Source organism: Neomonachus schauinslandi, chromosome 1 (genome assembly GCF_002201575.2).
Source record: "Neomonachus schauinslandi chromosome 1, ASM220157v2, whole genome shotgun sequence".
Lineage (NCBI taxonomy): Eukaryota > Metazoa > Chordata > Mammalia > Carnivora > Phocidae > Neomonachus > Neomonachus schauinslandi.
Genome location: NC_058403.1, coordinates 159,192,176 through 159,207,253, shown reverse-complemented (window position 1 = coordinate 159,207,253; position 15,078 = coordinate 159,192,176). Strand labels below are relative to the sequence as shown.

Below are 15,078 nucleotides of genomic sequence, written 5' to 3'. Positions count from 1 at the left end.
CATCTATGTCTCCTGAGGCCCAGGTTACCCACCAGTTCCCCACTGGAGGAGAGGAACCTGCACCTCTGGCCCTGTCCCCACCCTCTGACTCCTAAGGCCAAACTTTCCCCCAAATTTTACCTTGAACCAAACCCTTCTGGGTACTTACCAGACCTTCAGAGCACTGCTCCACCAGGCCCCTACAGCCAACCCCAGCAAGTGGTATTTCCTTGGACTGGACACAGATCTGTGTCCACGCTAGCCTGGTAAGGCCAGCCAGTCCCTCTTAGCAGAGTCCCTGTGGGCTCACTGGGACACCCTCATCAGGCTCCTGCTGGCCCACAGGCACAAAGAAGGCTAATGGTCATGAGACCAGGAGACATCCCTGGCTAGGATGACAGCAACTGGGCATGGCAGCTGGAACAGGGACCACAGCACATGGCAGTCAGAGGAAGGAGGAGAACCCAGGGACACAGAAGGCTGGAAGTTCTAAGACTGCTCAGGCTCCAGGCTCTGCACTGGTACCAGAGCTCCCACGCACATAGCCAACGGCTGCTCGGGGGCAGGATCTGGGCAGGGGCACAGAGGAAGAGGGCACAGGCCTCATCAGCCCTCAAAGGGCTCATGGTGGTGAGAGGGAGGCCACCAAACAAACCCAGCATTCATTCAGTTATTTGCTAGTGACTCTTCGGGGCCAAGTACTGGGAATTCAGGGAGAAAGACAGTGCTGTCCTGAAGGGGCTGATCAGCGGGTGGGGCACCATTTCTGAATGCATTCTCTATACTAGTTCTATCCTGTACCCTGAAGACACGGAATGACATAGCTGACAGGGATGGAGGGCAGATGGATGGAGGAAGGTGAATGAATGAATGAGTGAGAGGTGTGCTGCTGGGTGGGTTGGTGAATACATGAGCAGACGGACAGAAAAAGGATGGATGGACGGATGGATGGATGGACGGATGGATGGACGGATGGACGGACAGACGGACGGATGGATGGATGGACGGACGGACGGACGGACGGACGGACGGATGGACGGACGGATGGATGGATGGACGGACGGATGGATGGATGGACGGATGGATGGATGGATGGATGGATGGATGGACAGATAGATGGATAGGCAGAAGGGTAAGTGGCTGGGTAAGTAGACGGGTGGGTGCTCATGTGGCTGGGTAGATACATGAATGGAAGGACGGATGTGTGAGTGGCCCGATGAGGGGACACGGGAATGGACGGTGTAGTAGGATGAATGGGTGGAGAAATGGACCAGGGTCAGGAGAATGTGCCGGGGATGATGAAATGGACAGATGGACGGATGGACAGAAGAGTGGATGGGGAGGTGCAGGCGGACATGGGAGGGTGGAGAGTGAAAGGGTAGCAGGGAGTTGGTGGTTCGGTGCGGGGTGTGGATGGTACATACATAGCTGGATGGGATCACCATCTCAGGAATAAAGGGCAGAGGCCACCATCAGAGGCCACAGAAGAACTGTACCCAGAGCAGAGCTTGCCACAGGTGACAGTGGACCCCGGGTTCCCACAGAAGGCGAGAGGACACCCAGCCTTGGCTGCAAGCCCCAACAGCTGTCTCCGCCCCTCACTCACCTCTCCGTGGTACGGCTTCAGGCTCCGGAGGCCGGCGGACCTCAGGCACAATGAGGGGGTCTTCACCCTCACAGCAGGAGAGCATGACGTGGTTGCAGGGGTAGCCCAGGTTGGGGTTGGACTCACACGAGTGGCCCTCAGCCCGCACACGGAGCCCCAGGACACAGCAGTCACAGCATTGCTGGAGACAGACGCACCATCACTGCCCACAGCCCGGCCCCTCGGAGCTCATCGGCCTTCCCCATGGACTGTGAGCCCGGGGGACTCACTCAGGGCCCCCAGGATGCAGCCTAGGGCCACACATGACCTCTCCAGAAGAAAGACTGCATTCCCCAGCTCCCTGGAAGCTCAGTGTGGCCACCGGACTGAGTTCTAGCCAACACAGTGGAAGTGAAACACTGTCCTCAAGAGAGGCTCTTCTGAGCCCCACGTTCACAGCAGTATTCACATTAGGCAAGAGGCAGAAGCAACCCAAGTGCCATCAGCGCGTGTCATAACCACACGATGGACGGTTATTTAACCTTGAAAAGGAGAGAGCGTCTAACTCACACTACAATGTGGGTGACCTTGAGGATGTGAAGTGAAATAAGTCAGATACGAAAAGGAAAACCAGGGGCGCCTGGGTGGCTCAGTCGTTGAGCGTCTGCCTACGGCTCAGGTCATGATCCCAGGGTCCTGGGATCGAGCCCCGCATCGGGCTCCCTGCTCGGCGGGAAGCCTGCTTCTCCCTCTCCCACTCCCCCTGTTTGTGTTCCCTCTCTCACTGTCTCTCTCTGTCAAATAAATAAATAAATAAAAATCTTTAAAATAAAAAAAAAAAAAGAAAGAAAAAACAGAAACAGAAAGCCCTGTGAAAGCAGGTCTTTTCATGTGCTGTTCATTTCTGCATCCTTAATGCCTAATGTGGCCCAGTACAGGCTGGTGTTCAACCAATAGTTCCTGAATGAACTGGCCACTCTAATAGCTGATGATTGTTTCTATGCAGATGAAGAGCCCCCCAGACCTCCTACGGAGGAGTCTCGCAGGGAGCCTAACCCCCCAGCCTGCGAGGACCTCGGGCCCAGGCTATGGATGCCACAGGTCGGGCTTGCCTTGTACAAGGAGACGCCACAGGTGTCGTTGTCCTCAGCCCCACAGGCCTCGCCCTCCTTGGCCCCCATGACGCCACCCATGCAGCTCTTCTCCTTCAAGTAGGACACACAGCAGTGCTTCTGGGCTGTCCTGCAACAGAGGTGTGCCTCAGCCCTGCCTGAGCACCGGCCCCCATCCTCCCAGTGACCCCACCAGGAGGGATGACTGGTCCCATTTCCCAGAGGAGGAAACGGAGGCTCAGAGAGGGAAGGCCCTGCCGGAGGTCCACTGCAAGCAAGGCCCATGCTGGTGCGGGGGCCTCGGCAAAGCCAGCGCACCCCCCACCAAAGAACGTGGGTTCTGTGTCTGAGCTTCACCAAAAACACTGGACTCTATACTGTCTATCCCTGACCAGTGTGGGAGGGGGTCAGCATTCTGAGGTCCCCACAGGGCTAAGGAGAGGGAAACTCAACCCCAGGAAGCACAGGGCAGCTCAGCCTGGAAGAGAGCAGCCTCCAGGCCCCTCGGCTGTGTGCCCCATATCTGTAGGGCTGCCCTGGGCAGCCAGCACACAAAGAGGGGGGCCGCCAGGAGGTGAGGTTTAGCCTCACTTCAGAAAGGGCACGTTCCAGTGGGAGCTATTCAGTGACGGAACTGCCTGTCTATGAAGTAGTTAGTTTCCCATCACAAGAGGGATACAAGGACACTTCAGGACCACTAAGCTCAAAACTCCTGAACGATGCATGTTCTACATCCTAAGCAGCCCTCAAACTGGCAGGATGACAAAAGGGAAGGGAAAGGGACAAGGTTAGAATTTAAATGTCTCTAAAGTAGGCAGGGAGGGCTAGACATTAGGAAATGGGGGCTCTAATTCTGGCCATGCTCCCAAGGAGCCGTGTGGCTTTGGGTGAATCATATCACCTCTCTGAACCTTGTCCTCCTTATCTAGAAAAATAAGTAGGTTGGGAAAGAAGGCAACCCTGGGAAAAAGGAGAGGTGAATTGCTGACCAAGACATCTTCCTGGCGTAGCACAGAAGGGGCAAAGGTACAAATGATTCCTTTGCAGAGAACACTAGAGTCAGAGAAAACAATCAACACAGACAACAGAGGACAGTTGAGGGGCCAGCCTTCTGGAGACCCCAGGGTAGCAGAGAGGGGAAAGAAAGGAGAGCTGAAGGCTCCCGGTTCCAAGCTGAGGAGGAAAATCTCACGTGGGCTGAGCATGAGTGAGTGAGGCGCCTCACTGTTCCCAGGTGATACAGCCCTTTAACACTGGCTCCAAACTGTACGCTCTCCTAACCGTGCTCATCAGTCCAGCTACAGATGTACGTGGTTCGTTTATTCCTGCAGCCAGCCTTGGGCTCTCCACACCTGGAGAAAGCCTGGCCGGCGGGCTCCCGGCAGCCACAGCGTGCACGGGGAGACAGGTGGAGCAGATGCCCCCCCTTGCAGTGCCGGGGCCCACGCAGAGCAAGCAGGGATCTGGAAAAGGTGAACGGGCCGCTCTGCCTGCTCCGGGGTGCCCACCCTACCTGCAGGCGTCACCCTCAGCGCCACTCTCGGGGATTTCCAGGCACTCGTCATTGTCGATGGCCCACTGCTGTCCGGCCGCACAGCACGTCTCGATCAGATCCTTCGTGGACACTGTGGGTGGCAACACAGGCAGAGTCACCACCCTAGAGGAGGCACCTGGTTCCAAGGTGTCCAGAGTCAGCAGGTGTAGGAGATGCTGCTGGGGCTGTCCGGACCCCCATGCCCAGGCAGGTGACTCACTCACCCCCACCCCCCTGCAGCCGTGCAGGGTGGCTGCTAGCAGTTCCCAAGTACGACCTGCTTCGGAGAGCTGCCTGCGAACTGAAGTCCACCCCACAGGGGAGAAGGCTGGCAGAACTATGGCCAATCAGTGACTAGTGGGGGTACAAAAACCCAGCCCTGCCTCAAGGGCGACAGTGTGTGGGGCCACTCGCACTCCAGAGCTCCCAATGGGATCAGGGGCATTGGCTAGCTTTTTCCCTGCCCCCTCCCCAGGCCGATTCTCCAAATGAACCACCACATGCACAAAACCCTCAAGTCAGGCTCTGCTTCTTCTTCTTTTTTTTTTTTAAGATTTTATTTATTTACTTTTGGGGTGGGGGAGAGAGAGAGTGAGCATGAGCAGGGGGAGAGGCGCAGAGGGAGAGGGAGAAGCAGACTCCCTGCTGAGCAGGGAGCCCAACACAGGGCTGAATCCCAGGACCCCAGGATCATGACCTTTAGCTGAAGGCAGCCGCCTGACTGAGCCACCCAGCTGCCCCTCAAGATCTGCTTCTAAGGAACCTGACCTAAGCACCAAGACAGGACAAGGCATAAGAATCAATAGCAACAGCGAGGGAAGTTTAAAACTCATCTAGGAGGGGTGCCTGGTTGGCTCAGTGGGCTGAGCATCCAACTCTTGATTTTGACTCAGGTCATGATCTCAGGGTCATGAGGTCCAGCTGTGCAGGGAGCCTGCTCGAGATTCTCTCTCTTCCTTCTTTTGCCCCTCCCCCCACCACACTTGCTCGCTCGCTCTCACTCTCTAAAAAAAAAAAAAAATCTCATCTAGGAAAGTTAGTGGGGAAAATATTTGTGTGGCTGGGAGAGCAGGAGGAGGAAGGGGTAGGGGAATGTCTTAAAACGGAAAGGCACAGACCACAGCTTAAAAAACAGATGAATTTGCCCACCTCAAAATTAAAATTCCTGTATAACAAAGAACCCCATGGACAAATAGAAGACTGCTGACAGGTTAGGAGACATTTTTGGAATGCCTAGAACTGGCAAAGAACTGCCATTGAGAAAATAGAATAATCTCCTGAAAATGAACATAAAATACACCCCAAAGTAAAATACCTATTAAACTGGAAAAATCAGAAAGAGTGATACATGCCAGGCACAGATGGGAGCCCTCGTGCTCTGGGAGTGGAAGTGGTCACTGGCACAGCCAATCGGGAAGGACATAAGGCATCACGGACACAATTAAGTAGACACATCGCCCTGGACTCAGTGTTTTTGCTCCTGGCTGTGCATTCCAGGGAAGTCCTCACCCAGGCCCATAAAGCAACCACTACAAGGACGCCATACTTTGGTGTCATTTGTGGAAGCCGGTGTTCATCAGTGGAGAAGTGGCTGAATAGAATTTGGGGATGTCCTCCATGGAGGACTCCACAGCTGTCAGAAATAACAGACTAGATGTACACACACAACAACATGAAGCTGGACACACATACACACAGCAAGAGGGAGTGGCACAAAAAAGCACTGGGGGGAAGAGGAAGAAATCAGGTGAGATCTGTTACACAAATTAAAAATACTGCGTTCAAAATCACAACACACATTTTGCACATAAATTAAAAACACACACACATATGCAAATTAAACAGAAGAGAGCAGTTGCCTCTGGTGGGGCAGAGGTTGGTGATGGGGAAAAGGGATAAAAGGGAGTAAATACATAAATAAAACAGGAGAGAGTCTTACAGAGACAATGATGTGTAAGGTGCCAGAAAATGAGTATAATTAACCCAACCATGTGCTTCTGAGGCCTAAAAATAAATGACATGAAAAGATAAAGCACATCTAGGCCAACAGACACATAAAAAGGTGTTCAACATCACTAATTATCAGGCAAATGCAAATCAAATCCACAATGAGATATCACCTCACACCTGTCAGAATGGCTACTATAAAAAACACAAGGAACAACAAGTGTTGGGGAGGATGTGGAGAAAAGGAACCCTCGTGCACTGTTGGTGGGAATGCAAACTGGTGCAGCCACTGTGGAAAATAGTATGGAGGTTCCTCTAAAAATTAAAAACAGAAATACCTCATGATCTGGTAATTCCACTACTGGGTATTTACCCAAAGAAAACAAAACACTGATTTGGAAAAGATAACTGCACCCCTCTGTTGACTGCAGCATTATTTATAACAGTCAAGATATGGAAGCAACCAAAATGTACATCTATAGATGAATGGATAAAGAATGTGGCACATGTATACAATGGAATATTATTCGGCCCTAAAAAAGAATGAGATCTTGCCATCTGCAACAACATGGATGGAGCTAGAGGGTATTATGCTAAATGGAGTAAGTCAGACGAGAAAAACAAATACCATATGATTTCATTTACATGTGGAATGTAAAAAACAAAACAAAAAAGCAAATTTAAAAAACCCAAAGAAAAGAGCCTCTTAAATACAGAGAACAAGCTGGTGGTTGCCAGAGGGGAGGTGATGGGGGGATGGGCGAAATAATAAAAAGGATTACGAGATACAAACTTCCAGTTATGAAATAAACAGAGATGAAAAGTACAGCTTAGGGAATATAGTCAATAATATTGTAATGACATTATATGGTGGCTACATTTATTGTGGTGAGCACTGAACAATGTATAGTATTGTTGAATTGATATCTTCTACACCTGAAACTGATATAACATTGTATGCTATGATCCTTCAATAAAAAATTTTAAACCAAAAAAAGGTAAAGCTCACCTAGAATACCTATATCCATGCTGGGGGGACAGCAGGGTGTAATGGAATAACTCTGAGCCTGGGTCCACATCTTTGTGCTACCATGTATAGCCATTTCTTCTCTCTAAAGACTTAGTGTCCTTCTCTACTATGAGGACCTTTAGCTGCACAACTGCTGAAGCCTACAAAGACCTCTAAATATCCTTGAGCAGTTCTAGCAGAGCTGAGGAACAAATGTGCCAATGGATGTCAGCAGCCTGCAAGGTTCCAGGAAAAGAGTGACAGCTCACTGAGAATCATCAGCTTCATCTGCTGAGTGGGCATTTCAAGTTATTGAACTTTTCTAAGTTTCAAGTCCCCTTCTGTAAAAGAGGGAAAATAAGTTTTCCTAATAACCTGAGGTCTGTACCAGGAGGAATGAAAAGAATTATCTACCAGAAACAAATAGCAAATATCACACTCAGTGGTGAAACATTAGACACTGTCCCACTGAAGTCAGAAATGTGACAAAAATGCCTATTGACACTCTGTTTAGTGTTGTCCTAGAGATACGAGCAGATGCAATAAGGTAAGAAAAAAAAAGAGGCAGTAGAAATATTAGAAACAAAGAGATGATGGTTATTCTTTGCAGATGTTATGTGGTTTCATCTTTCTAGAAAATCCAAAGGAACCAAAACTAACACAGTATTAAAATGAATGCTAAGGAATAATAATAATAAATTATACAGTAGCCAAAACCAAAATCAAGATACTCAATTTAGTGCTTTCCTATACAAGAGTAAAAATAGAAAAGGTAATAGAAAAAAATCTCATTCAAAACAGAAACAGACTAGAAATAAATCTATCATAAACATGCTAAATCCACATGAAGAAAAAAAATTGTCTAATAGATATAACAGTATATTTTATTAGAAATATATCCCATGTGTCTGGATGGGAAGATTCAGTACCTTGAAGACATTAATTCTCCTCCATTTAATCTACAACTTCAATGCAATACAAAGTCCCAACGTAATTTGTCATGATATTTGTCAAGCTGATTCTAAAATTCATCCAAAATTGGAAATGTCTAAGAACACCGAAGAAAAATTCTGAAAAGAAAAAGAGCGTATTTTAAAGTTCTAATAACTAAAGAGACAAGGAGATCAATGAAATGATAGAATTTAGAAAGAGAACTATGTGCATATGGGAACATCGTATTATGATAAAGGCGACATTCAAACTCAATGTAGAAAGGATTGAATATATGATGTTGGGACCGATCTCACACTGCACACAAAAACAAATTCCAAATCTAAAGGCAGTATTAGAGGAAAACCTAAGAAAATAATTTTAGGATAAAGAGAGCTGTTTTCAAAAGTAAAATCCACAAAAAAATGAAATTGGACCCTCACACCTCACACGATATATAAAAATCAACTCAAAATGGATTAAAAACTTAGATGTAAGGCCTGAAACTGTAAACTCCTAGAAGAAAACACAGGGGAAAATATCCTTAACATCAGTCTTGGCAGTGAGTTTTTGGAAGACACCAAAACACAAGCAACAAAAGCAAAAATCAACAAATGGGACTCCATCAAACCAAAAAGCTTCTGTACAGCAAAAGAAACCATCAACAAAATGAAAAGGCAACCTGCAGAATGGGAGAAAATATCTGCAAACCACATATCTGATAAGGGGTTAATAACCAAAATATATAAGGAACTCATACAATTCAATAGCAAAAAAAATTAATTTTATTTAAAAATGGGCAAAGGACCAAAATAGACATTTTTCCAAGGACACATAAATGGCCAATAGGTATGTGAAAAGATGCTCAACATCACTCATCACCAGAGAAATGCAAAGCAAAACTTCAATGAGATGTCACCTCACACCTGTTAGGGATGCTAATATTTGACAAGAGATAACAAATATTGGTGGGATGTGGAGAAAAGGGAACCCTGTACACTGTTGGTGGAGGTGTAAATTGATGCAGCCACTCTGGAAAACAGTATGGAAGATCCTCCAAAATTTAAAAATAGAACTAACCATATGGTCCAGCAATTCCACCTCTGGGTATATATCTGAAGGGAATTAAAGCATAGTCTCAAAAAGATACCTGTATCCCCATGTTTACTGCAGCATTATTTGCAGTAGCCAAGACATGGAAGCAACCTAAGTGTCCATGGATGGATGAATGGGTAAAGAAAATGTGGTATATACACACATATATACATATGTATGTATATAAATGTATATGTACATAATGATATGTATGCATATGTACATATAGGTGTGTATATGTATGTATGTGTGTATATATATGTATACATACATACCTACATATATAATGAAATATTATTCAGCCATAGAAAAGGAGATCTTGCCATTTTCAGGAACATGGATGGACCCAGCGGATATTATGCTAAGTGAACTAAGTCAGCCAGAGAAAGACAAATACTGTAGGATCTGACTTATATGTGGAATCAAAAAAAAGCCAAACTCAAAGAAACAGAGTCATTTGGGGGCTGCCAGGGAATAGGGGGGGCCCCTCTGGGGAGATGGGGAGATGTTGGGCCAAGGGTACAAGCTTCCATCCAGTTATAAGATGAATAAGTTCTGGTGATCTAATGCACGGGATGATGACTAGTTACCAATACTGTATTGTGTGTTTGAAAGTTGCTATGAGAATAGATCTAGATGTGTTCTCACCACAAACAACAACAAAAAATGGCAACTCTGTGCCGTGATGGATGTATTACCTAACGTTACTGTAGTAATCAGCTCACAATACATATGTAGATCAAATCATCACACTGTGTACTTAAATTTACACAATATTATATGTCGATTATATGTCAATAAAGCTGGGGGAAAAAAAGAAATAAAATCCACAAGTAAAAAGGAAAACCTTAATACAATAAAAGCATAAGGGCGCCTGGGTGGCTCAGTTGGTTGGGCGACTGCCTTCGGCTCAGGTCATGATCCTGGAGTCCCGGGATCGAGTCCCGCATCGGGCTCCCTGCTCGGCAGGGAGTCTGCTTCTCCCTCTGACCCTCCTCCCTCTCATGCTCTCTGTATCTCATTCTCTCTGTCTCAAATAAATAAATAAAATCTTAAAAAAAATAAATAAATAAAAGCATAAAATCCCTGTATGGCAAGTGACAGCTTATCCAACCAGCCCCAGTTACTCTCATCGCATCACTCATTTTTAAGGATCCTCATAGCACTTATCACTATGTGAAATCTTGTTTATTTATGAGTTTCCTTCTTGTCTGTTTCTTTCTCTACAAAGGCACTTGAATCTCTGTGGCCACTGGAAGTGATGCCACCATTCCATGCTTAATCCTTTCTCATTACACTCTGGGCACGTGGGAGTCATGTCTTACTTGAATACTCCTGGTGCTGGGGAGCTCACTCCACCTAGGCAGCTTATCCCTTCTCTGCATAGCTCAAGTTCACATCGTTCTTTTACTGGACTGAACTCTACTCCCTAAGCCTTCTCCAAGATTGCCTTACTGAGATCAGGATATTGCAGTTGATCCTTGGGTCTTAGCCAGGTGACTTGAGATGGGTGCCCTATTGAAATAACTGTAACAGCTGAAATGAAGTGTGGGTTAGTGCCAAGCTCGGGTCCAAGCACTTTCATTCTTACAGTTATGATGAGTGAGTACTCTTGTCTCCCCACTTTACAGATCAGGTGGTGAGTTAGAAGTCCCAAGCCTCAGTTTCCCCTCTTCTCTTCCCCTCTCCAGGCCTCAGCTTCCCCACATTCGTGGCATGGGTGACTTGATATAGCTGATCCTGAAGGCCCTGTCTGAAAATCTGACCAGCACCATCCTGAGAGGGGGTTCTGCTTCCCTGTGGATTGAATGGTGTTCTCCTCCTGCCCCCTCCTTGATCAGAAGCCAGGTTTCAGCCTGTGTTTGGCAGACTTCCCACCATTCTCCCCTGGCCTTTCCCACCCTGACTTCCCTCTGTTTCAGACAAAGGAACTCAGAGGCCGTGAACCCATACGCTGGGAGGGTCACCCACTTGGAACAGGAGGGGGCCAAGCCTGGCACTGCTCGGTACTGTCCAAGACGTGGGAGGCAGAGCCAGGCAAAGCCCCACAAGATGTATACCTCCATCTCCTCATCCAGAAGACACCCCCTCCACTCCCCACCCCAGTGCTTCAAGGCTCAGCCCAGAGGCCCTCTCCTCCAGGTCTCCTTCCTTGACCACCCCCTCTGAGGTCCCCAGCCTCTGTCTTTCTCTCTGGTTCTTTTTAAGTTCCCAGGCACCACCATTTAGATTTCCAGTCCTAGGATTCTTCCTTTCTTTGTCTCCACCCTGGCCCTGGCTGATCTCATCTAGCTCTGAGCTTCAAGTGCCTGCTCCACCTCGACCCCTCCCACACATGTGTCTCCAGCCATAGTCTCGTGCGCGCACACACACACGCACAGCTGGCTAAGGAACCACCACCAGTGCTCCCTGGTGCTCCCACCACCAGAATCTGTTCAGCAACCGATTTCCCTCAAACCACCTCTCCCCAAGGTCTCCCCTGCATCCGTGAAGGGCCCCAGCAACCTCAGGACCCTCCTGCACCCATTCCTCATTCCTCACCTCCCTCCGGCACTCCGCGGGCCATCTCCAAAGTGCATTCCAGTCTGCCCACCTGGCCTCCCACTCCACCCACACCTCTTGACCCGACAGGGTGCCTGTTCCCACAGGTGTCCTCCTCCAGGCCATCTTCCCGAGGGTGTCAGAATGAGTCACAAATATAAATCAGATTGTGTCTCTCCTTGGCCTACGGGCCCAACAGTCCCCCTTTCTTTACAAAGACCCGTTGACTGCCTCACCCTCATCTCCTTTCTGTGACCCTCTTTCTCACTCATTCTCTCCACTCCTTGAACTCCCTAGGCTCAGTCCTGCCCAGGTCCTTTGCATGTACTCTGCTTTCTGCCTGGAATCCTCTGCTCTTTTCCTGTGCCCTGCCCCACCCCCACCGTCTACACAGCTGTCTCTTCTTCTTCAGGGCTCTCACCTCCTCAGAGAGGAGCTCCCTGACTTCTGTAACTAAACTAACCTCTATGCCAACGCTCATCACACCACCCTACTTCCCTGGCCTTCCCCGGTCGCAATCAGCTCAGGGAACCTGTGGTCCACAGACCCCTCCTGGAAGGCCACTGCCCTCCAGGATGAAGCACCCCTCCCTGGTGGGGCAATCACAGCCCAGAGTCACGTCCAGCTCTCACCCTCTACCCTAGCCCCACATGCTTCTCCTTGCCACTCTGTCTTTGTACATGCTGGTCCAGGTTGGGAACATCTTTCTCTGTGTTGTCCAACTAACCATCCCTAACCAGCCAATCCACATGTGACTCCCTGCCTCTCCATCTGCTGAGCTCCCACTGGCACCCACCTCCAACCCGGGGGAGGGGGGGTGGGCAACAGCCCCCTCCTCTGGCTTCATTCACATCAGCACTTGGTACATACTTGCACTGTGATGTCACTGTCAGGGGACATGTTTGTCTCCACCACCAGACTGAGAGGGTCTCGGAAGCCAAGAATGGGTCTGAGTCCTCTCAAGGCTCCCAGGGCCCGGGGCTGAATCGAGCATCCCAGGCCCTCAGTATATACCATCTCATGGAAAACTTACATCAACAACATGAGGTTGGATGATTATCTTGATTTTCCAGATGTGTAAATAGAGTTTAAGATACACAGCCCAGTGCACAGGCTTAGGAAAACGCGGGAGAAGAACGCGAGTGTGGCCTGTCCACCTGGCCCAGACCACCTTTCTGCTGCGGTCTCCAGCGGGGGGCAGAGGGGTGCCCGGACGCATCTCTACCATCGTTGTGAGCGCGGGCTAGTGGACATGGGCAAGTCACTCATCCTCTGAGCCTCAATTTCCTTGCCTGTAAAATGGGCAAATAACCTCTCTCCGCAACACTTCACAGAGTGGGGAGGTGAGAAAATTCAATGCCTGGCAAACAACAGGTAACCAATACCTCTCCGGCCCTGGCACACAGGTGTTTGGTGACTACTCACCAAATAATTAATTAAAGAACAAGGGGACAGACCAATAAATGGGTGGATAGAACAATAACTCCAGCAGAGGAAGCTGGCGGGGCTTTCAGCAATCCCTCCCCGTCTTCTCTGTTCTCCTCCGGGCTTTCGCAGACTCCCCCACTTCTGGCCACTATGCCACCTTGACTGAGCTCTGGCCCAGAGGGTGTGTGGTGTCCCTCGTCTGCTAGTTATCTGCAAGCACTGTGGATGGAACGGGAGGACATCTCCTGATATGACAGCTGCAGCCATGGCCCTCTCTCTGGTCTCCAGTGACATGGGCCAGCACCACATCATCCTGGCTTCCGAACGCTCTGCCAACCGCCTGCCTCACAGGCCCTGGCAGGAAGCCCGCCTCCCACATCCCCGAATAGCAGAGGGAGAACAGACCCACGTTGGGAAACAATTAACTTCGTCTAGTAAAGCCAATGATGCAGTGATCTCATTTTCAAGTACACACCCAGGAGAAACAGGTGCCCGTGGTCTCCACCCAGAGACCCACAAACAGAAGCCCCAAACTGCAAACAACCCAAGCACCCCTCGATGAGAAAGGGTGAATAAGCCATGGCAGGACCACACGTTGTGCACAAATTCATTACAACCACACACAACAACATGGATGAATCACAGTAATGATCTTGGGGGAAGAAGCAAGTCACAGAAGAATATTCCAGATCGCCTTTTATATGAAGTTCAAAAACGGGAAAAAGCAAAACGACTGTACAGCTCTAAAGAAAAGGAAGGAACACATGTGCACAGAAGTCAGGATGGTGGGAACTGTGGAGTGGGAGGGGGTCAGGGCAGGTGGGCCACAGCCTCTGTCCCCACAGCTGGTACCTCCAATGGGTGCCCACTTTAAGTGCTCCTTTAATTGTCATGTAAGTCCCATACGTGCTCCTATTCACAAACACTTCACAACGATAACATCACTGCAAAAGGTACTACGATAAGAAAATTCTAAGACTCAGACTAAAGACTAAGAGTATTTCCAATTGTGACCCACAGAGTGACTTTATGCCAGGCACAAAAGGACACAGATATGATTCTCCTTATATAGGGTACCTAGAATAGGCCAATTTAGAGAGACAGAAAGTAGCATAGAGGTTACCAGAGGCTGGGGGAGGGAGGATGGGGAGTCAGCACTGGATGGGCACAGGATTTCAGTTTAGGAAGATGAAAAATTTCTGGAGATGGGGCGCCTGGTTGGCTCAGTTGGTTAAGCAGGTGCCTTCAGCTCAGGTTATGATCTCAGTGTCCTGGGATCGAGCCCCACGTCAGACTTCCTGCTCAGTGGGGAGTCTGCTTCTCCCTCTGCTGCCCACTACCCTCCCCCGCCCCCACTTGTTCTCTCTGACTCTTGCTCTCTCTCAAATAAATAAAACCTTAAAAAAAAAGTTCTGGAGATGGATGAAGTATACTTGTACAATGTGAATGTACTACATCTTATTGACTTAAAATTTGTTAAACTGGCCAATGTTATGTTACGTGTATCTTACTGCAATAAAAAGAAAATGATGCATTGTAATGTAAAAAAAAAAAATGTGACCTAGCACTTACCCCATCCAGAAATCTAACCTGCTGACAGACTCCCCTCCCCCATGAGCATAAACATGTATGACAGGGATGCTTGCTACCCCTGAATTTGTGAGAGCAAAGGTCAGAAACAACCAAAATCTCATCAGTAGGGTGGTGATTAAATAATTGATGTTATATCTGTCCACTCTTACGCAGATGTTAAAAAGAGTTAGGCAGATCTTCCTGCACTTATACGGTATGATTTCTGACTGTACTATGAAGAATTAAGAACAGGGGTGTCTGAGTGGCTCAGTCGGTTAAGTGTCTGCCTTCGGCTCAGATCATGATCCTGGAGTCCCAGGATCAAGTCCCACATTGGGCTCCCTGC

At 48.5% G+C, this 15,078-nt stretch overlaps 1 protein-coding gene across 1 annotated transcript in view; it reads right to left on the bottom strand.

Moving 5' to 3' along the window:
- The window catches only part of FBLN2 (fibulin 2), an 85,596-nt gene that overhangs the window by 25,019 nt on the left and 45,499 nt on the right, over positions 1–15,078 (bottom strand). The window contains exons 3-5 of the mRNA XM_021694927.1: positions 4,190–4,301; positions 2,677–2,806; positions 1,586–1,766 (exon numbers count right to left, since the gene is read on the bottom strand). Of these exons, the coding sequence (XP_021550602.1) occupies positions 1,586–1,766; positions 2,677–2,806; positions 4,190–4,301 (423 nt within the window). The remainder of the gene's footprint in view (positions 1–1,585; positions 1,767–2,676; positions 2,807–4,189; positions 4,302–15,078) is intronic.